This window comes from Vanacampus margaritifer, chromosome 10 (assembly GCF_051991255.1).
Source record: "Vanacampus margaritifer isolate UIUO_Vmar chromosome 10, RoL_Vmar_1.0, whole genome shotgun sequence".
NCBI lineage: Eukaryota > Metazoa > Chordata > Actinopteri > Syngnathiformes > Syngnathidae > Vanacampus > Vanacampus margaritifer.
The window spans coordinates 8,906,476-8,929,947 of record NC_135441.1 but is presented as its reverse complement, the minus strand read 5'-3'; the positions used below and the strand labels follow the sequence as shown (position 1 = coordinate 8,929,947).

The window sequence follows — 23,472 nt, the reverse complement described above, 5'->3', positions numbered from 1 at the left end:
TCCCACTGTAGTATTCTGACACCATTGTTTGTTTGTTTGATTTTACTTATGCATCGAGTTGCTTTATATTGCCTTGTGTCTCTGTGAATGATGATTATTACGGTCAAATGTATTGCAAATACATATATTGTGTATCCAATGTATTGCAAATATAATGCTGAATAATATTTAAACGGTGAGAGGGAGGAGACTCATGCATTTGCAAAATAGAAGTGGGTGATCTAAAAAAAAATGGTATAGAAAAAAATGTATGCACTTTCTCAAATTAAGTGCAATATTGAAGGATTGAATGTGTAACGTTATTCATTACTCCCAGAAAATTGAGGCATATAGGCAAAAGCGAGCTCATATAGTGCAGAGGATTCAGTTTATTGGAGTCAAAGTTTAACAACTTACAATCTGTATTTTTTTGTAATATATATTCATATATATGAAACCAAAAAAGGCTACTTTAGGAAGAATAAATGTACTTGTCTCTTTTTTTAATATCATCTTTAGTCCATTTATTGTACAGAATTACAGTAAGCTAGTATCATCCTTGAAAAAGAGCAATATGTTCCTTTTTTATGTCGCAGTGCAACTTACATCTTACACACCTGTGCAATGTACCATGAGGTGTACACCCCTGAAAGGACACACAGTGAATCTCCCTTTTCGGCCTGGTTCTGCAGATCTACACACACAAAGACGAGGGCGTGATAACAAAGTCTGTGGCCACAAATCAGAACTTGCCCCCTGTATACAGTCAAGTTCCTGTTTCACTGAGCAGAAGGTGGGAAATAAAAAAAAAGAAAAGACAACCAACCAAACGATGAGTACCATATAGAACTCTGCAGACCAGACTGCATTCCCAATCCTCTACAGCTATGTGTATGTAGGAAGTCCACCAGTATAGTCAGTTTGACGTTGCCAAAGAGAGGGTTGAGAGGCACAGGGAAAGTGCTTGCATCATTTAGTTTCTTTGTGGTACTCTCAAATAAACAATTCAAAAAACAGAGCTCTGGGTTGTGTTTCATATTTGTCAAGCGTGTAACATGATGATACAAACCAAAGCTATACTAAAAGAATAACAGTAGAAGGTGAAGCATACCTAAATATACTATAGTGCTTGATGCGGTAGGTGCTACACATCTGAGTCGTTCACTCCAGGGGGCACTATTGAGTCTTTAGCAAGGTGTAGGCCAGACATGACGGATATCATCTCATTAAGTCAAGAACAAGCTTTTGTTTGTAAAGTGACAGTATGTTTGTGACTCAGGCTCACTCTGTGGTACATAAACAAAATTTGTGTTACAGTAGATTGTTGACGGAGGCAATGCATCCAATGTTGATTTTAGTCTGTCCACCACCAATCTTCCAGTTGTTTTACAGCGCATGTCTTAACACAGATATATAGAAGGAAGAATCCCTCAAATCTCTAAACACAAAAGTCTCTCAAAAATCACTCTTCAATGGTATACCTGTGTGTATCATGCACTACAAGTCGCTCAATCCTGCAATCATGTGGAGTTTAAAAGAATTGAGAAAAATGATCCATAATATTTTACCCTGTCCAATTAAATCTCTCCCAGGCCTTTTCTCATGCAACGCATAACCAGAAGAATATCTATGTGTCAGCCTTAATGTTTCTGTATACCAATAAAAAATGTCCCTCAGGTCAATGGCGGGGTTTGCTCTGAGTTAAACTGCATCTCAGCAACAGTGTAAAGAGGGGTACAATGCAAAACCTTGGCATAGAATACATCATACTTTACATTATATTTATGACACAAAACGTAAATATAGTTATATATTTGTCTATGTTTAAATATATTAGTCGACTGTACATAAATCTTCAGAAAATGAGATGCTTTTACCTGATATTTTGAACAGCAATGGTAGAGGCCAATAAGACAGACCAATGAGATGAAAATACGTAGAAAGTGCATTCTTTGCAGTGACTGACTCTTGCTATCACAGTTTAACAAAAAAATTATACAAATAAAAATGAAAAAAATGCACACATTCAAATACATATTCTCAGTGTTCCTCTCTAAAAGCAAATCACAGTGGTAGTGGAACGGAACATTTACAGTAGTATACACATATACACAATCTTAGAAAGAGAACAGACCAAAAATAAAAAGATGACGACGGAGAAAATAGACTGGAGTGGTGTTAAGAAAACAAAGGTTAAACTGTAGCTTTGCACACAAACAGAGGAGTCTAACTTTTTCACAGTTTGAAGTTGTGTGTATAGAAAAATGATTCTTGTGGACTGCAGTGGTTGTTTTTCATTGGTAAAGAGAGATTAACCAACACTAATGGCAAACCTTTCACAGTCTTTAAACAGAGTCTCTGAGCTTACTTTTCCCACAATTCACTTGTCAGATCAACATAGAATAAGACTTACCAGCATGATATGCAAGGAGAAAATAAAAGCGAAACAGTGAAGGGGGCGGATTGGTGGCTCTGGGTGCAAGTTCATTAGTACAAAAGTACAGTGTTGTGGTGAAAGAATTCCTCTGTATTGCTGCTACATAGATGCCCCTCCACCCGAAAATCAACCAGAAGTAGAGCAAAAATAAAATTGAGTATACAAAGGACATGTACAGTAACATGTCCAAACATATCCATTATCCCCATTTCGTTCTTGACAGGCATGTGGACTTTATGCTGAGTTCCACTGACAAAAGAAGATTAATGGTTTCTGTTCAGGCATGCAACAGGCACCCTGTGGGGTCCTCGGTTATCAAAAGTATACTCATACACATGTCTCAGACTGTTCCCTCTATATTTACACGTAACAAAGTGTCTTATTGTATGTGTGTGTATGCTGTATGTAAGATTGGAATTGATAGATAGAGAGTCCAGTCCTGTCCTCAATCTCACACATGGGTCTCGATAAAGGAGTGTGTGTGGGTCATGATGGGAGCACTCAGCGGGGAGAGATCGTCCTGGCCATTGGTGCCAGGGCTGAGTTGACAGATGTCGGAATAGAGCTCGCTGTGCCACTGTTTCCATTCTCTGAAGGTCTGGGAGCACAGGCCTGGGTCCTCCAAGAGGGCGCAGATTATCGCCAGCTCAGACTCTTTGGCCTGGGGGAGACAGGAGACCACAATTAGGTGCCAACTATGGGCCATGAAAGAACAAATGAAAGTATTGGATGGTTCTGAATAAAGGCGTGTAGATTGAATGGTCTTTCAGTTGTATACTATACTATGTACCGAGTAAGGAACTTCAAGCGCTTCACACTGACTTCACATTCTATATACTGTACATATCTTTCTTATGGGAACTTCAATATGGTCACAAGGACGCGGGATCAAACCCACAATCTCAGGTTTGGGAGACAATTACTCTACCACTGAGCTATGCTGCCATGATTTTTGTGTGTGCTACCACTAAAGAGTACCAGACAATGGTGGTAAAAAGTATGATGACCATACAACAGCAAATTTACCTGAATATGATCATTTATCTGAAGCACTTGCCAGTGCGATATGGCTCAAAAAGTTGACATCAATAATAAAAGAGAAAAAAATCATAAGCAATAATCCTCCCTATGCAGGCTGTATCATTAGTTTTAATATACAGTGACAGTGCTTATCTTCCTTTTAGAGTGTATGAATGTTAAGGATGTAGCAATAAAGATTTACTGTATTAAGATGAATTCCTTTCCTGTATGTTCGATAGGGAAAATCTGACGTCAACCTGTACTGTGTGCCAGAATAGACAACTCGGGAGGTGCCACCTGATGAGGGTAATTTGGTGGTCATCTAAATTAGGATTGTTTGTCCTTGCACTCTGATGATGGCCATTGTAGTTTGTTCGTTAGTAGGATTATGCAAAAATGACTTGATCAGCCAAACAAGAACCCATTTCATTTTGGTGCAGATCCAGCCAAACCCTCCCCACATCTGTTTAACATTAAAAAAGATGATTACATTTTTGGTGCTGTTCCAAATGAAAATTCCTTCTCCTTGGTGAAAATCTATATTCTACTATGATAAAAAAAAAATTTCTGGAAATAAACATCTGTCTTTTAGCTACCTTCAAGGTGCTGCGTAGTGCTCTGACGCGGTGCAGTCTGTCGTTCAGAAGGGGGTCCCTGACTCTCTGATTGAAACCTCGTCGAAGTTCCTGCCTGCTACAGGGTCTTGGGTCACCTAGCGCTGTAACGTTGGCTTGCTCCAGGGCCCGGTACAGCTGCTCTAGGCCATCCAATGGCTCAGGTTCACGTCCATCTGACACCCGTCGCTCCCTTCCCTCTGAGACCCTCCTCTCTCTGCTCTCAACTCTCAACTCTCGCAAGTCTGAGGTAGCAAGAGGAGGAAGCACAGAAGAGATATTGAGTTAATAATTGACCCCCCCCCCCCCCCCTTTGGGGCATGTTCAAATTTATTGCAATAGTGTGTCAAGCCAGTAACACTGTAAACCCGAACATTCAAAATAGATTAAGTACACAATACTCAAAGTTTTATAAAAAAAAATACTACTTACTTTTTTAAGTTGGTGTAACTATGTATGGTTTTATGAGTAGGCTATTTTGTACTAATAATTTTGGATTAAATTGAACTATACTAGTTTTTGGGTATGAATAACTTAAAAACATAAAATAGCTGCAACTTAATAAAATTGATTACCAAAAAATCTTATTTCAAAAAAGGTCATATTTAACAAATAAAATGTATTTTATATATATATATATTCAATGTATTATTTTATGCTTTGTTTGATGTTTTGTGTATATGTTTCATAATTTATTTTACTTGTTATTTTGTCATTTTAGTTATTTAGTTATTTTACTCTGTCTACAGTTGACATTGCAAATAACAATCTGCTCTTAGTTGCCTTACTAGGTCAAATTAAGTTTAAATAAATTAATAATAATTGATGTTAGATTATGGAAATAACCATTTTTTAAAATTTTTATTCATTTATTTTGTGATCAACAACAAAAAGTGAGGCAATTGATTACCCTTTTTTTTTTGCTGACATATTTGTGCTAACATTGTTAGTTGGTGATGTCACTTTGTACAGTTGCTTGTCCTCCTGTACTTGTCTTTACAATACTTTATAAATATTCATATGTAAATAAATACTTTGGTAACAAATGCCACTCTTCCGACACAATATTGAACATCATTAGAACACAATTAGGTCTCTGTTCAAACATTAACAGAAACCCAATTGTCTGGGGAGGGAAAAAGGAAAATTCCATCTTTTTATTCGTACAAATGATTTAATCAGTACTATATGACTATTTTTATGGATATACTGTATCAGACTCATTATCCAATCTTAAAAAAAAGAAGACAAGGTCCAACTTTCTTACCCTCCTCACCCTCGAGTATATCCGCAGCCTGCCTCTCTGCCTCCTCATCTTCGCTTCTCTCCTCCATGTGAGGTGATGAGTGTATCAGCTTTCCTCCAAATGGGTCCCTATTCCTGGGTAGACTCTGGCTGCGCTGCTTATGGGAGCGTCGGTGTGTGTAGCTGTGTGTATACGGACCACGCTCCAGAGGAAAAGGCCCATCTCGATCCCTGTCTCTCTCTGCGGCGTGATGTCGGCGTACCGGCAGGGTAGCCTGCCTGCGTCTCTCCGGGGACATGCCCTGTCTGCCAAGTCCTCCATACAGCCCCATCTCACCAGGCATGCCCCCCATTAGGCCACCATAATCACTTTCTCCCGGTGCTGTCTGGAGGAAATGCAGCCCTGCGCTGGTTAGGGGGGTCTCGATAAGGTCCTGCCAGGAGCGACGCTCACGATGTGAAGACCGGCAACCTGAGGAGTGGGTACTGGTGCTGCCTGTTCCTGTGCCCATGCCTAATCCCTCTCCACGTTGGTCTTCTGCAGATGAGTGGGAGTGGGTGGACTCGCTGGAAAAATGCCGCCCATGCTTTGGCTCTGGGAAGGGGCTAGAAGAATTCACCTGCAGGGGAAGAGGGGAGGTGGAAGAGACCATCTGTGGAGGGATGGGGGAGGTGGAGGCACTCATTGGTAGAGGAAGGGGAGACGGAGTGGAGCGCATGAGGCTCATGGAGCTGACAGAACGGGGGATTTGGTCATAAGTGTGCAGGAGGTTCGACTTTGTAGACATGGGTAAGTAGGATAGGACAGGTGGGTTACAATAGGAAAAGCGGGTGTTTAAACAAGAAGGATATCAAGTTGGGGAGTGAAAGGAGGGAACAGAAAAAAGCAGAGCGTAAAGAGACCAAAAGATGAGAGCAAAAAAGCAATGAGATGTCAGATGAATAACTCCAAAAAAGATGGACATGGCTGTTATGTGGCTCAGCTGAGAATGGTAAAGTATTCCACTGCGAGATGAACTTTTGGGACACTAGCGAATGTTGAGTTCATGTCAGGGTTCAGCAGGGTTCCTTCAAGGTCGCAGCGTTTCCTAATCTCTCTCTAAACGTGTCACTTGATGGTTCTCTTAACAGTTTTCTTGTCACAAGTAAAACCATTAAAACTGTTTAGAGAACCATTAACTCATTCACTGCCATTGATGGCTATAGGTGTCAAAAATTCATTTGAACTATTTCTATTAGTTTCACTTTTTCAACAAGCATATGAAAACCTAGAAAAAATGCATTGTACATTTAGAACAGATGTAAAATTTCTGATTAATCTTGAGTTAACTAGTGAAGTCATGTGATTAATTGCAATAAAAAAAATAATAATCGCCTGATGCCCCTAATAAAAAAAGAAGAAAATATTATTAAAAATTAGGGGCATCAGACGATAATTTTTTTGTTGTTGTAATTAATCGATTAATCACAAATTTTATATCTGTTCTAAATGTACAGTAAAAAAATCTAGGTTTTCATACTCTTGTTAACAAAAGTGGGGGGAAAAAGTTAAACTAATAGAAATAGTTCAAATTAATTTTTGACGTCTATAGGCGTCAATGGCAGTGAATGAGTTAAAACTGTTGAGGGAACATTAAAGAATGTTGAGGAAATGTGACAGTGAAAAAATCTTGACAAAGCCTGACGTGAAATCAACATTCTCTAGCATCTCGAACGTTCAATACGGGCTATAACAGTTTTCATGTTTCAAAGAAATTTTGGACAAATTTCCTTGCAACAAGAAAAAACATTAAAACTGTTTAGAGAACCATTATGACTGACCTTGAATAAACCCTGACGTGAAATCAAATCAACATTCGTTAGCGCTGCAAAGCTTCACGCCTCAGTGGGATACAGGCTTAAGGACAGTATCCCACTGAGGGGTAAATGTTTACGAAAGCTGGCGAAAGAGGCGAATGCGTTCTCAGATCAGGGCTTCTTCAAGGCTTGCAAACATTCACCAAATGTTGGCCGGACGTTCACCTAGAGTTTTAATGTTTTTTTATCTTGTCGCAAGGAAATTTTTGAACATGGCAACAAGAAAAAACATTAAAACTGTTTAGAAAACCACTAACTGTTTAGGTATCATTAAAAACGTTTAGGAAATGTTGCGACCTTAAGTGCACTCTGACGTAAAATCAACATTTGGTCGCATCACAAACATTTGCCCCGTAGCGGGATGTGGGCTTAACATTTCAACTCAATGTCCAAACATCCTCTAGAGCACTGGTTTTCAACCCCGGTCTTCGAGTACCCCGTCCAGCCTGTTTTCCAAGTCTTCCAAAGCCAGCACAGCTGAGGATCGTTAACAGGCTTCATGCAGAGCTTGCTAATTAGCTGATCGTTTGAAACACCTGTGTTGGCTGTGGAAGACATGGAAAACAGGTTGGATAGGGGTACTCGAGGACCGCGGTTAAGAACCACTCTCTAGGGACATACTTCCACCAATTGGTACAGTTTAGGTCAGCTAAACCCAGTTTTGAATGATAAACCCTGATCTGGCTTGTTTTCACCAGTGAGTGTTAGAACAAATGACAATAGCTATGTTGGCGACTATAAATGTATAAGGTGACGGCAAAGAAGAGGAACACAAGGAATAACAGCAATGGACTATATTCAGCACTTTTTGTTCATTTTTCCTGGCATGTAGTTATTTAGACATTGTTTAAGTAGAGGCATGCTTTGTGTTCTCCCCATCCATTTTCAATGTCACACGTAAGGTAATGGTTTTGTAATGACCAAAGAATTACAAATTAACAGGCTCCACCCTTTTAAGGAAGCAATACTGCACAATACCACTGCTGGGTGTTAAAAAATGGTGTATGCATAGTATCATTTGAACATCATCAACCTTAAAACAATTCAGTGCAATAAATTAAACGAATCATAATCTTAGCTGTTGTTTATTTACATTTTAAAGGTACCATATACTATTTAGTTTTATGATTAGTGATTTAAAAAAAAAGATATATATATATTATCACGAATATTTGTTGTGACTGAGCAAATTGGCTTGTGACCTGCTCGAATCAAGTAATAACTTGACTTGACTTGCTTGCATTTTTTTCCCCACAGTAATTTGGGACTTGCTTGAGACTTGAGGGTTGCGGCGCGACACTTGCTTGTGATTTGCACATAGGTGACTTACTCCAAAACCCTGGTCTAAAATAGTACATACACTAATGCAGGCTAGTTGTTGCCATCTATTGGACATACTGTGACTTGGCAGCGTAACACAAGGCACGGACTCGGCTGTTTCCCGAACCAGATAATCTTGTGATTTATTGATGTCGAGAGCACTTAAAAGCGTGGCTGTCTTTTGAATAAAATATTTAATCAGAATGGGACACGGCAAAGATGTTGTTAAGTTTGTACTCACTGATGGTGTGCGGTGGTAAGTATCGCAGAGAGAGGACGGTCCCTCTTGTTTGAGTGTCATGGAGCCATCAACCTCATCTTGATCACTCTCACTCCAGTAGTCTAAATTGAGAAAAGCAGGAAGGAACATTTGAAGTTTAGAAGAAAACCAAACGCTTTAAATGAGAGTCAGTCTGTCTCACCTTCATCTGGACGTGGCACTTTGTCATCCGGTGTGTAGCCAATAGCAGCCAATCCAAGCCGGTTCATCCACCTTTAAAATAATGAAACATGAATTCATCATTTAAAATGAGAAACAAGTGGCAGATTACGTCAAAAGGAAACCGTGGGTTAATAAAAAAAGGAAAGGGTGGAAATGTTGGGTTATACTGGGTAACTGGAAGGTAATGAATAAAAAAAGATTCACTTTAAATAATTAAAGTCATGTCTCTTAACAGTTCCGATTTTTCTAACTGACGTCATCCCCTTGATGAGGAGACAAAAGCAGAGAGTAAACTAGAGCGATTAGAGCGATGGATGCAGAAAGACAGTATTCACTGTTTCCTTTCCCAGTCTCTGAACTATGATTCTCAGATGGCTTTTTATCTATCAGCCACACATCCTGTCCTCATCCAGATCCCCTGTCTGTCTCTCCTTTCTGCCTGTCTGCCTCCACTGCAAATTCAAGCTTGTCCCGTGTCCCTGCAGACTCTGAATAATCAGGCTGCAAGTAAGAATAGAAAACTCATCTGAATTGCAGGACCAGGAAAATCATCATTTTGCCATTGCGGAATTGATGTCAATAAATTCAAGGGAAAAATACATTCATTTAAAAAAACCTGTAAGCAAATGTATATATAGCTGTCAGGGGCATCGATATGGGGGTGAAGACTTTGTGGGGGCCCCAAACATGTTGGGGGCTCCCGTGTGTTTGTTTTCAATTTAATTTCTATGCTCTGTGCTTTTTATTAACTTTTAAAATCCATATAATATATTGACTATAATCATAAGTGCTGAATTTGTGTATTTCCTCTTCAAATAAATTGGCCAGACTATTAGTTAAATTGCTGTACAAAAACAAAAGGTCCAATTGTGAAGTGGTTATGCCTCTTCTCGTCTTCATTATAATGTTTCCATCTAATATGCATTTTAATTTTCCATAGTCAGGCTACTGTATTTAAATACTGTATTTTTGTTAGACATTTAGTTTAGCTGATTGCATAAAACCGCAGATAAAGCGTTAGCTGAGGCATACTGGATTCTGCCTCCACACTGCACCGCCTCTATTGGCTGGTCTAACAACCTTATTTGCTCTCTTCCACATCATTCAATAGGCTTGGCCTGTTTTTTAAAGGCAGATACACATTTAGTGTCACAGATACCAAGTGGACAGAAATAATACCTGCACCTCACATGCATGTACTGTACAGTATAGTGGTACTGCAATATATGCATGAAACTTAAAAATATAAATAATATAATAAATACTTGGACGGCACTTTGCAGATTTTGTCTATCGAGAGGATGGTCTGGAACATGTATAAACCCAGAGATAAAAACAAGGCAATATTTATTTTTTGATGTACTGTAAGCATAGTTAGTTGAAAAATGCACACTGTAGTAGTAGTGATGCACTCAGGCTTTATATATTTGTTCTAGTATTGTTTTTTCTTTATTACTATGCCTACAATTTTAATATTGAGTTGTATCCGATGCCAATTCTAATAATGGGTAGAAAAAAGAATAAGATAACCGATTAATTAACCGATTAATGTTTCTACATTTATAATGAATAAAACAACTTATATTTTGGTTTAATGCTTACAGATGTGAATTACAGGCCAGTCCTTTAGTATTTATGACAACTGAGAGGCATTTTCCAAAACTGATTAATTTATCTTTAGATTTAGGCCATAAATAAATGTGGTATCAAGTAGCCTACAAGCAACGTAATGAGTGAAATTGCTGTCTATTGGACTGAATGGAGTCGGTCTCCACCTAATGGACAAACTGCGCCAGCAAATCAAAATGGGGCTTCAACACTGAACTGCATTAATTGTTTCTTGAGGAAGGAAGAACATATTGGAATCTAATTTGCAAAACTCAGACCGGTTATGATTATTTGGAAAATGGCTTATATTCACTGTTAAAATCGTCTGACCGATTAATCGGGTGGGCCCTAATTGTCATAAAACATTTTAATACCTGGTGAGTATTGTCTGTTTACATTGCTCTAAATTGTCAGCTACTAATTGTGAATGTGCAAAGCAAATAAGCTACAAATGGTAGAAATTGATTTAGTGTAAAAAGATGGTAAGGAATATACTGTAAATGAATGTTAAATCCTCAAAAAGCAGAGCAATTTGCAAATGTTTTGTTGTTTGTAATATTACAAAACTATTAGCCAAATAATATGAACAAAGGTGTTTCCACACACGCACATTTAGACAAAGCATGTACATACTGTATTGTATGTCTAATATAGAGTAGCTCGTTAATGACTCTTTCCCAGTTATCCTCCAATGTCATCGCTAGGAGGTGAGCATAATTGACTCCAATCAGATAGCACTGATGCAAATATTCCTCAATGCACATGTGATGAGACAACACTCTCATGCTCAAAATCGACATTCAAGAACCCAGCTGGAGCTCATGCTTTATTAACACAGTCTGCTATAGTAGTGGGCACTCTCCTTGTGTAAAGTTGGTTGACACAGTTAAAACACTCACCTATTCATTTCCTCAAGACAGTCTGTGGCGAAGAAGAAGCTCTTGATTTTGGGATGGCAGGCTTTGAAGGCACTGCAGTTAGCCAGAGAGAAGAAGAAAGCTGATTAGTGCTTCTGTGTGCGCACAGGAGTTTTGTGCGAACCCATGTTGTTCAGGCGAGAGCAAATGTGCTTGATTAATAATTTCAGCACTCACAATTTCCGTCTGCACTCTATGGCTCGGTCTATTCTGAACTCAGGGAGGCTGATGAAGCCCTCAGCCTTCTCATCCTGCAGGCAGAGACAGATGGAGAGTGGTGGTACATTATTATCATCATCACCGTCAGGGAACAAATGGTCACACAAACCGATACACCAAATTCACCCTGGAACTGTTCTGCAAACTAAATGTGTTGTTTACATTGGCTGGGTCAAGCCTTTCACCACTTTACATTAAACAAAAGCACTTGGCGGCATGTTCTGCCAAGGCTGCAATATTTGTCACCTGCAAAATCAATGGGAGAACAGCCACAACCTCAGCTTTTGGCTCAAAAGAAGTGAAGTTTAATCAAGGGAGCAGAATGTAATACGATCTTATAAACGCAATACATTACAGCCGACATGCAAATGGCTGCCAAATGTACGGTTCAGATCATGAACTTTGCTTGACATTGCACCGTCTGTCCCAGCTAATAAATGTTAGTAAAATTGAACAAAAACATGATTTTGTCAAATTTGTATCCTGCATGAATTACACTGAGAGACAAAGAGAGAGAGAGGGAGGGAGAGAGAGAGAGAGAGAGAGAGAGGGGGAAAGCGAGAGAGAGAGAGGGAAAGAGAGAGGGACAGAGGGAGAAAGAGAGAAAAAGAGAGGGAAAAAGAGGGAGAGAGAGAGAGGGAGGGAGAGAGAGAGAGCCCTGTGAGGGAGAAAGAGAGGGAAAGAGAGAGAGAATGCCCTGTGAAGGAGAAAGAGAGGGAGGGAAAGAGAGGGGGAGAGAGAGAGTGAGAGAGAGAGGGGAAAAGAGAGGGAGAGAGAGAGGTAGAGAGAGCCCTGTGAGGGAGAGGAGAGGGAAAGAGAGAGAGCCTGTGAGGGAGAGAGAGAAGAAGGGAGAGACAGAGAGAGGGAGAGAGAGAGCCCTGTGAGGAGAGAGAGAGGGAGTGAAAAAAAAGTGGGGGAGAGAGAAAGTGAGAGAGAGAGAGAGAAAAAGAGAGGCAGAGAGAGAGGTAGAAAGAGTCCTGTGAGGGAGAGAGAGAGGGAAAGAGAGAGAGAGCCCGTGAGGGAGAGAAAGAAGAAGGGAGAGACAGAGAGAGGGAGAGAGAGAGCCCTGTGAGGAGAGAGAGAGGGAGGGAAAAAGAGTGGGGGAGAGAGAAAGTGAGAGAGAGAGAGGGAAAAGGAGAGGCAGAGAGAGAGGTAGAGAGAGCTCTGTGAGGGAGAGAGAGTGGGAGAGAGAGCCCTGTGAGGGAGAGAGAGAGAGGAAGGGAAAGAGAGAGAGGGGGGAGGAGAGAGAGAGATGGAGAGAGAGAAAGAGAGAGAGAGGGAAAGAGAAAAAGAAAAGGAAATAGAGGGAAAGAGAAAGGGAGAGGGAAGGAGAGAGAGCCCTGTGAGGGAAAAAGAGAGGGAGAGAGAGGCAGAGAGAGCCATGTGAGGTTGAGAGAGAGGGAAAGAGAGAGAGAGCCCTGTGAGGGAGAGAGAGAAGAAGGGAGAGACAGAGAGAGAGGGAGAGAGAGAGCCCTGTGAAGAGAGAGAGGGGGAGGGAAAAAGAGTGGGGGAGAGAGAAAGTGAGAGAGAGAGAGAGAGAGAGAGAGGGAAAAAGAGAGGCAGAGAGAGCGGTAGAGAGAGCCCTGTGAGGAAGAGAGAGAGAGAGGAAGGGAAAGAGAGAGGGGGTAGGAGAGAGAGAGTGTGAGGGAGAGAGAGAGAGAGAGAGAGAGAGAGAGAGAGAGAGAGAGAGAGAGAGAGAGAGAGAGAGGGAAAGAGAAAAAAAAAGGGAAATAGAGGGAAAGAGAAAGGGAGAGAGAAAGAGAGAGAGAGCCCTGTGAGGTTGACATTCTGACATGGACTTACATTCTGATTGGTGTACCAATAGAGGCACGATTCTTTCAGGATAAACCAATACTTCCGCCATTTCTGCGTAAAGTATCCTTTAGCGTCCTTCTTCTTCCACAGCCAGCCTTCACAATCACCGTGGCCGAGATCCTTACAGGAAATCCTCCTTCGACTGGCACTCGTGAGTGAACCTGAAGTCAGAACAAAACAATATTATATATATATATATATAAAACAATATTAGAGTGCTTTTGGAACCCAGTTCCAGGCTCAGTTTTTTCTTAACCCATTCAAACCCCAAAATGTGTGAACATGTTTTTTAATACTTTGTCCTTCACTCATAAAATTGTATTTACACGTTTTTATGTTTTTTTTTTTTAATGCAAGAGTATATAGAAAGCTTTGATGCAGCCTCTGACATGAAGAGGTGGCTTAAAGCAATGGTAGTTATTACAAAAAACGGCCAGCAGGTGGCAGCAGGGTATAAGAGATCAACCCGCGCCATGTTGCAAAAGGCTTTTCCCCCCAGTGTTTTCACAAGCAATGTGAATATTGATGAAACTTAGCTATATTACAATGCTAATTGCTGCAAAGCGGAAACAGATACAAATACAGGGAGTCCTCAAGTTACAACGGAGTTCTAGCTAAAGTTAATTTTAAAAACATATTTGTGAAAGAGCCGGAACCAATATTTCATGTTTCCGCACGGATATTCATTGCTGACGGATGGCAGAGCGAAGCTAATTCAAACTTAAGTACGGAAATGTGACGTCTGTTGCTGGAGGTAACAACTACACAACTTTAAATAACTTTAAAATGGTGTGATTACTGAGGGAAATTAATGAAAAAGAAGGTGCTAAGGACGAAGCACGGGCGCCGTAAAGTTGAAACGACGTAAGTCGCATACGACGTAACACGAGGACTCCCACTTTTTTTTCCTGATGAAAGAAAATACTCTAATCTTTCTTTGGGTAAATTCCTTGTTTTTATAGCAATAGAACACAAAATCAGTCAAAAATCCAGTAAAACAGCCGGGAGCGAAGTGGGTCCCTTCAGTGAAAATGGCCGGAAGTGAATGAATTAAGTAATTCCCTCCTCATTTAAAAAATGGGGAGGTACCTGGTTGAATTCCAATTCCATTTGCATTTGCAATTGAGGAGTCTTTTCAACTATATTTTTATACACAACTCTTTTCTTTCAGACACAATCATAGACAATCAATAAGCCAATAAGGCGTAGCCCCTTCAGACCCGCTTTTTTTGTGCTGGACAAAATGTATTTATTTTTGCTGATTTTGACTCTTTTTCCACCTAAGAACATGGATTTTTTTTTTGGGGGGGGGGGGGGGGGTATCTTATGTTTTTGGTTGTTATAGTGGGCGCCAGGATAATATAATATATATATATTTTGGATTCAAGTTTGTGAAAACGCATTTAAAATGACAAAACACACAAATTTACAACTTATCCAATATAAAATTATTCACAGAACATACATTACTCAATATATGATGAAGAAAATGGGACTCTCAGACTCCGACATTTGTCTCCAATGTTTACAAAACACTACAGACACTTATGTTCATGCTTTATGGTTATGTACTCCGGTTATGTATTTCTGGACTAAAGTCTTAGAAAAACTTTCCGCTATTTTGGACTGTAGGATACCTTTATCTCCAAACTTGTGTTTGCTAGGTGACCTAACAACAACTGACTTACCACATAAACAATTTCAATCTACACTTGTAGCCCTTACTATTGCTAAAAAAACAATTCTTGTTAACTGGAAAAATAAACAAACTCTGAATATCGACCAATGGTCTAACCTCCTCATAAATCACATTTTAATGGAAAAAATATCTGCCTCAAATAAAAAACAAATATCCAAATTTATAGAAACATGGTCTACGTATATAGAATTTTTTAACCTAATTCTGGTTACTTAATTCTGTCTGTTAGCGAGAGCCACTACATCGTGATAACTTACATTGATGTTTCTGCATTTGGCAATTTATTATTATATTATATTATTAGTATGGGATTTTTTTTTAATGGGCTTTAGGTGAACTGATGAACACACACACGCACGCACGCACACACACACACGCACATACACATACTCACCCACATACAAAAAATAAATAAAAATGTATATATACATGCGTGTATATGTATATATATATGTATATACGTATATTTAAAAAAAAAAAAAGAGAAAAAAAATTGTTTTCATTTTTTTTTTTTTTAAAAAGGAGAGCAATGATGATGTCAAATCGAATGAACAATACTGAGCTCTCCTGGAAAAAAAAAGAAAAAAAAAAGATAATATAATATGGCTGTAACGTGTTACCAAGCTGATATGCAACATTTTTAACATGAACATCATGCAAATTAACTTGGGATTGTGATTGGTTAGTTAAGATCCAATCTTGAACCAGAAGTGTTGACATCATCCAAATTATGCGTTTTAATGGTTTTGACACGCAAATATGAAGACTTTTTTTTTTCAATTAAGCACACTGTATGTATCAGCTGCAGTGTGAGAAGCAGTTTTTATAGTCAGTTCTGAATCAACACAATTACCTCGCACAGTAATGTCAAAAATAAAAACAACCAACCTACTAAACAAACTACACAAGTAGCATCCTTAATATAGCACAAAAGTCTTAAAAAAAAAAGATATGCATATCATCTACCGACCTTTACTTCTCTTTTTGGTTTTCGTTCTCAATGAGGTGTAATGGAAAGACTGCAAGACAGCGAGAAAGGAAAATAATTAGACTGAGCTCATTATTTTACAGAGAGCACAGGACACAACGCAACAACTTAATCATTCATTTTCTGTCCCGTAACTCAAACAACACAGTACTGCAAATGCCTTTAAGGAGAAGGAGTGTCGACGTAAATATGTACAGTGGATGTTAAAAGTGTTCAGTGTAATACTTCTACTGTAACATTTCTACTCATATGATTTGATAACAACATTAAGTGAAGCAATACCTTGTAGTAAAAGCGGGCTTATATATCACTATCATGAAATGTAGTGTAGCTCCAAATGGAAATAGTGATACGCCATTTTTATCTTGTTATATCTACATAAATACATAGTAAATACATGTGAGGTATCTTAAACATTTGAGTAAAATGGTACTGAGTGGCTAATAATGTAGCACATTTACACAGCAAGCTTGCTATTTTAATGAAAACTAATTAATGAACATTTGTTTTTTTGGAGAATTGGGTTGACTCACTGTATGCGACAACAAACAAGCATTGATGACTAATGCTGCCGGTGTGACAATGACCCTCAGGTGGAAGGCCGTTTTATCTCAATTAACTTTTATTTAGAATCCAATTGTTGGTGTGGAAAATGGCCCAAATCACTTCATGTGTATGTTGAGTCACAAGGAAGCCTGTTACCATAGCGGATGTGGTTGCTGACGTAACTTTGAAGCATCTATGGCTTGTTGAAAATGAATGTGAGTCATTGTTTATTGTTTAAAAAGAGATTAAGAGGAGGAAGTGCAGTATTCATAAAATACAAAAGTCAGGCAGTAAAAGTCTCTTTACTTTTTTCATGGAGGCTGCTCCTGAGCTTCCAGAACCAGAATATCTGTAAAAAGATTGATTGTGACTGATAAAACAATCACAATACTACTGCCTTTAATTCTATACATGTATATAATGTATTTTGACAAAAACAATCAACTTACCTGTCTGTTGTGTCTGCACGCAGTGTGTCCGCACCTCGCTAAAAGATAGAGAAGGAAACGTCTTAAAGATCATCTGAAAGCCTTGATGAGATTGTTTATTTTGCAATACCAAATATTAACATCGACAGAATCGTGACATATTTATTAGTGCGGGATCTGTACTTGTACATGTGCTTGGATTTGAGTCATCAAAACAAAAACACACCACTTTGAAGGGTAGAGAGAGAGGACAGTGTGTACTAACATGTTGGGAGTCTGGTGTGTCTGTATTGAATTCAAAGCACATTCTTAATTGGTCTAGCTGATGCTGAGTCATACACCGTCCTTACTGACAATGATACACGTTTCTGTGTGTGTGTGTGTGTGCATAATCAAATGTGTTTGCCCAGAATAAATTCCTATTTAGAATCAGGTGATAGGGACGTTAGGATGAATTGTGAGATCGTTTCCCTGCATACAGATTAATTTGTGTGAATCTGTCTATGTGCATGCATGTGTATGAGGGGCCAATGTGAATTTGTCCCTGTTGTTCTTATAATCCAGAAAGCTGCCAGGAGATCAAACTCACTCCGTCCTCTTGAGATAATACACGCAACTGAGGGTGAATCTGAGGTGAATGCTATGACGCTTCCACTGGAGAGACATACAGAAGCTGCATGATGAGAAGACATATAATAATTCCTCCAGAAATTGTTTGTGAATGCTTCATAATGCTGAGCTGAAATGTCAAATCAAAAAATATGATCAACGAACAGAGTGCTTGGGAATAACAATCTTATTGTATGATCTTATCTTTGGATATTTTTGAAAGAAAAAGTCAAATATTTTGGTTTTAAAGCCAAACAGTTCTCAAGCTCTTTGATTATGCATCTATTGAGAAAACATTATTTATATCCATATTTAACTACTATATACAGTAACTGCTAAATAGTATAATATGTGAATGGAAATGAACAATTAAATATTGTCTGTTCCTGCACCAATCACCATGCGAGTACTGGACTCTACAGTCTCACATTAATGATAACCAATAAATGTGCATAATAATTATATGAGAAAATCAAATGCTTCTAAAAAAAAAAGTAAATAATAAAAATTAAATAAATCTAATGCATCTGAAAATGTGAAATCTGTAATGCATCTTGCTTTGTTTCTATAGTAAACATAAAAACAACACATTCTAACTTTCCTCACTTTTCTTGCTTGTTTAGCGCTTCCATAAAACAAAGTCAGCCATCTGCCACCTGCCACCTATCATATGGTGCCAAAATAAGTACTTGTAGTTTCTAAACAAATGCTGCATGCACAGGTACTCCAATATTCAGATGGATTTTATAACCTGATATATACCAAACACTTACCAAAGGGAAAACAAACAACTTTGAGAAGTTAACTGGAATACTGTTTTGATTGGTAAGAAACTGCAAGTGACCAAACACTTGATCAGACAGTGTGACATCACACCGTTCCAAGAAGACAACATCTCTTAGCAATTAATTAAACAAAGAAAATATGCGACACGGTACAGCATTAAGTGTGCTGAAAGAACCAGTAAAGTAATACCATCGCTTTGAATGTTTCTCCGGTGTCATGTTTTTGTTTTTTACCTGCGCAAGTCCTGTTATTGTATCAGATTCTTGAGAGTTGGCACAAAACATGTTCAACATTTGAAAATCTAATTCATATTTAAAAAAAAAAAAAATAGAATCATCAAAATGAATATGCTTAAAATGTTAAAGTTGAAGGAATTTGCTTTTTTTTTTGTGCGTGAATTTGTTTGATTGTCTGGTTTGCAGTCAGGAAGTGTATGTAATTCAACCTGTCCTCTGCAAGAGATCATAATATTGAAACACCCTAAAAACTTTAAACAAACACTACAAGTTTGGTAATATATACATTAAATAAAAAGAATGGTTATGAATCTAAATTACGATAGAATGGTAAGCTCTAACCCTGACAACCCCGTTTCCTCTTCCTGGTTATGCTGGACTTGAATGCACTACCAGTGATGCCCTGGCAAGTTTGACATTTTTTGCTATTTCATATAAACAATGTTGATATTACTGCGGTCACAGCTGGAACATGTCACCTCCGTCTTTCCTTAAAAATGTTTTTTTAAAGCAGCACTGAATTCATCCACCCGCCCGTCGGTTTTTAGGACTGAAGGAGTTGATTTTAACACCTTTAACCTCTAAATGTGAAAATAAAATATTCTGAGGACATAATAAAGGACATTGGATGCCTCCTGGGCGCCTCCCTAGAGAGGTGTTCCGGGCATGTCCCACCGGCGGGAGGCCCCGGAGACGACCCAGGACACGCTGGAGAGACTATGTCTTCCGGCTGGCCTGGGAACGCCTTGGGATCCCGTCGGAGTAACTGGTCGAAGTGGCTGGGAGAGGGAAGTCTGGGCTTCCCTCCTAAAGCTGCTGCCCCCGCAACCCGACCCCGGATAAGCGGTATTAAATGAATGGATGGATGGATGGATGGACATAATAAAGGAATAAAATATTACTTCAGGGCTATAACACACAATTGTACATAAATAACATGTATTTCATGAATCATTCTTACTTGTAGAATATTAACAGACTGAGATTTACTTATTATTATTATTATTATATTATTATTTACATTACACAACTGTATGTTATATCTATATTAAATTAAAAGAAACCCTGACTGTAATGACAAGTTTGCTCTTTATGATTTATTTAGTTGTTATTAACATAACTACGAGATACATATTTCAAAAATAATTTCCAGTTTAATACATTTTGTAGATACTTTATTTGTACATACGTAGCCATTGTTACGTCACAAAGCATTCAGTAAGTAATGACATAGATTGGCGGCTGGCTTTCTGCCGAACAATGCAAAACGGATATAAAGAAAGCGAGGCAAGTATCGTAGCGTTCCTAAAGAATCAACATGCGATCGGGAGAGTCACCCTCCCCCACGCCGTGCTCTTGTCATTCACCAGACGCATTCAAGAGTTTTGATCGTCCCTTTAGGAACTCTATGCAGGGTTACCTTGCTTTCTTCATACCCGTTTCTCATTGCTCGGCAGAGAGCCAGCCGCCATTTTACGTCGCTATTCAATTACGACGTAAACAAAGATGGCGGCATACGTACAAATAAGGTTTCTACAAAATGCATTAAACTGGAAATGGTTTTTGAAAAACAAATCTCATAGATATTTAGTAACAACCAAATAAAACTTATGGAGCAAACTTGTCATTACAGTCAGGGTTCCTTTTAAGGGTGTCAATTTTAGTAGAGCACCATGTGAAATTGATTATTACTGTATTTTTAATTGGTTATATAAATATATACACAATATATAAATGTGTACATACAGGCAACGGCTCTGGTGGCTGGTCTAAGCGCAGTGTAGAGGACAGCATGGATGGGCTGAGGGGAAAGCTAGGGCTGCTGGGATTGCGGCTCTTGCGTCGAGAGCGCCTGGTGGAGTCCCGCCGGCTCTCTCTACCCGGACATTCGGGCTCCTCCTCAATGACCAAGATCTTGTCATCACTGAGGTAACGCAGTAGGGAGTTATCTGAATCTGTGTAGAGGAGAAATGCATCAGTTAGATGATAAGACAGGCTCAACAAGAATGGATGGAAGAGGGAGAAAAATGTAAAAGGCCTGCAGATAGGAGAGAACTGAGGGAGAACTGCATGGTGGAAAGACCCTGAGATAATAACAACAACAGAAACTGATAAAAGTTCTCCAAAGCTGCATTATCTGCTAGACTGAAGACACAGCTAGGGAAATCCTGCTTATCTGATACAATGATTATGCAGATTTAGAAGAAGCCACTGCTAAACTTTAGACTGTCACAGAGAGTTTGAATCTGATTTGTTCATTGGTCATACATTTAAAAAGGAAAACCTAAATCTGACAAAAGAATGAGAAATAGAAGGGAAAAAATGCACCTGACCCAGACCGTATTATTGTATTTTAATGTTATTCATAGACTTTCTGGCAGTAGAGTTGAGGTGAATACAGATCAATTGTCGTGCAAACTGTTAGTCACATTGAAATACCTTCATTTCTTCAGCAGTTGTATAAATGCAATCCTCTTGCATTTATGCTTGTTTGTCACCATGTCAGATACATAACTTTCAGATATGTATCCGTACACAACTACACCACCATGAACAACCTGAGGATGGGATGCGTTGAGCAAAGTAGAAAGCAAAGCAAGCAGCACTGGTCCCATCTTGTTTGTTTTCACAGAGTGAAGGGCAGTGTTTGCATGTATATGTGTTAGTATGCGTGTACCTCGGCTCCCTCTTTTGCCCATGCTGGGTTCCTTGGCCTCGGCCATCCAGTTATATTCGGGAGGCATGGAAACAGGTCTGAGGTCACCTGGAACAATCCAACCAGCGATCAGAAAGTCGGCTAAAGTGGGGACGTGGGTATTCGGGGTGTTTGGAAAGCAGCGGTCGTGAGTGACTAAGAGACAGCTGGCGGGTGTACAAGGGAGAGGTAGACAAGGTGTGTGCAGGTGAGGGACTGGGATGACATGCAACATGAGGGCCATGTGACCCACATTTTAGTTACTCTTTCTGTGTGGATATTCCATGCTCTCTCTGTTCTTACGTGGGCTCTCACCAAGTAATCTCCTCCCAGAGTCTAAAACCTTTTATGTTAAGTTCATTGAAGCCAGTGTTTCCGTTGTTCATCATTGACGGATTGTTGGCACTGACCTGGTTATTGATGATTACATAGATGGACGAAAACCCATTTTCGGCAATGCTTAGTCCGTTAATTTTTCCAAGTTTCCCATCATTTGCTAATCGTCAACAAAACGGGCATTCCTTCCGCCAATATTGATGTAATGTCCACCTCTGCGTAAACGTAATCTTCCGCACACGCTAATATCTGGGTTGTTAACGAGTGAGACACAGCCAGCCACCACCAAGGCATACAAATACAGCACAGTTAATATACATAGAGTATATTGTATTTTACAATACGTAACTATACTCAACAAAAATATAAACGCAACGATTGTTTATGAGGTGAACTCAAAGATCTAAAACTTTTTCCACATACACAATATTACCATTTCTCTGAAATATGTTCACAAACCAGTCTAAATCTGTGACAGTGAGCACACTGCCCACAAAAAACTGGTTTTCTGAGTCACCAGTGCCCCCCCCCCCACCCCCAGCCACCCTTCCACTCCCCACCAACAAAACAAAACTGCACCTTTAAGAGTGGCCTTTTATTGTGGGCAGTCTAAGGCACACCTGTGCACCAACCATGGTGTCTAATCAGCATCTTGATATGGCACACCTGGGATGGATTATCTCGGCAAAGGAGAAGTGCTCACTATCACAGATTGAGACTGGTTTATGAACAATATTTGAACGAAATGGTGTTATTGTCTATGTGGAAGAAGTTTTAGATATTTGAATTCATCGCATAAAAAATGGGAGCAAAAACAAAATTGTTGCGTTTAGATTTTTGTTGAGTATATATCATTTACTATACACCGAAAGACGAAATAGCAAACCTTGCAGTCTTGTCGCCAAATGAATGTGAGCTAGGTGAGTTTTTATGTTTTATTAATTAGGATAAAGTATGATATATTGTTTGTGCAGCCGAAATAGCTTATGCAGGCTTGCCATTCAGTGGCGCCACATGTCGAACCGCCCACTGTGTGGCTGTGAGTCAACAACGCTGTGTGGCTGTGAGTCAACAACGCTTGGTGAATTAATTTCAAAATGATAGTAAGATCCGAGATGGCTGCCAAAAGGCACCAAGATATTGTCACCCACCAATCAGCTTTAAATATTAGGAATGCATCGAAATACATTTTTGGGGTCAAAACCGAATCCCTATTAAATATCGAATGTTAATGAGAAATCTAGTCATTCGAGATGCCAGGTGTTTAAGACTAACAACAAAGTTTGTTAGAATAACTTGACAAAGGCCACCCTGTGCATTTCAAATCCAAATTATCTTGCAAATCTGATAAAAGGACATCAAAGACTTTAAAAACTTCATTAGGTTTTTAATAATTTTAATCAATAGATTAAAATAAAACAAGATAAATATATTATATTTTTTCTACTGAAACTGTAAAACTGGTAAACGTAAATTACCTTTGACATGTGCAGAAAAAATATCAATACCCATTTCCTAGCATAGTTTGCTTACTACATTTTCCTCCCTTTCATCCGGAAAAAAATCTCTACGTGCTGTCGTCGAGTCTGAATACAGTACAATTCAGCAGTTAAGTCATCATCAAAACAACCCACTGCCATGATTTTAAATATCCTTCCTTTTTTTACAGCACATTC

The 23,472-nt window shown here is 39.1% G+C and overlaps 1 protein-coding gene across 6 annotated transcripts in view; it reads right to left on the bottom strand.

The window, feature by feature from the left end:
- Positions 1-348: 348 nt before the first annotated feature.
- The window catches only part of LOC144058919 (connector enhancer of kinase suppressor of ras 2), a 75,946-nt gene continuing 52,822 nt past the window's right edge, over positions 349-23,472 (bottom strand). Inside the window, exons 12-24 of one of the 6 annotated variants that reach the window (XM_077577574.1) lie at positions 21,443-21,529; positions 20,512-20,720; positions 17,156-17,193; positions 17,013-17,076; positions 16,143-16,191; positions 13,462-13,634; positions 11,617-11,690; positions 11,422-11,493; positions 8,895-8,965; positions 8,714-8,814; positions 5,318-6,071; positions 4,033-4,295; positions 349-3,077 (exon numbers count right to left, since the gene is read on the bottom strand). In XM_077577574.1, the coding sequence (XP_077433700.1) occupies positions 2,868-3,077; positions 4,033-4,295; positions 5,318-6,071; positions 8,714-8,814; positions 8,895-8,965; positions 11,422-11,493; positions 11,617-11,690; positions 13,462-13,634; positions 16,143-16,191; positions 17,013-17,076; positions 17,156-17,193; positions 20,512-20,720; positions 21,443-21,529 (2,165 nt within the window). In that variant the 3' untranslated portion in view covers positions 349-2,867. The remainder of the gene's footprint in view (positions 3,078-4,032; positions 4,296-5,317; positions 6,072-8,713; positions 8,815-8,894; positions 8,966-11,421; positions 11,494-11,616; positions 11,691-13,461; positions 13,635-16,142; positions 16,192-17,012; positions 17,077-17,155; positions 17,194-20,511; positions 20,721-21,442; positions 21,530-23,472) is intronic. The other 5 variants (XM_077577577.1, XM_077577578.1, XM_077577575.1 and 2 more) reach the window with 5 other exon arrangements.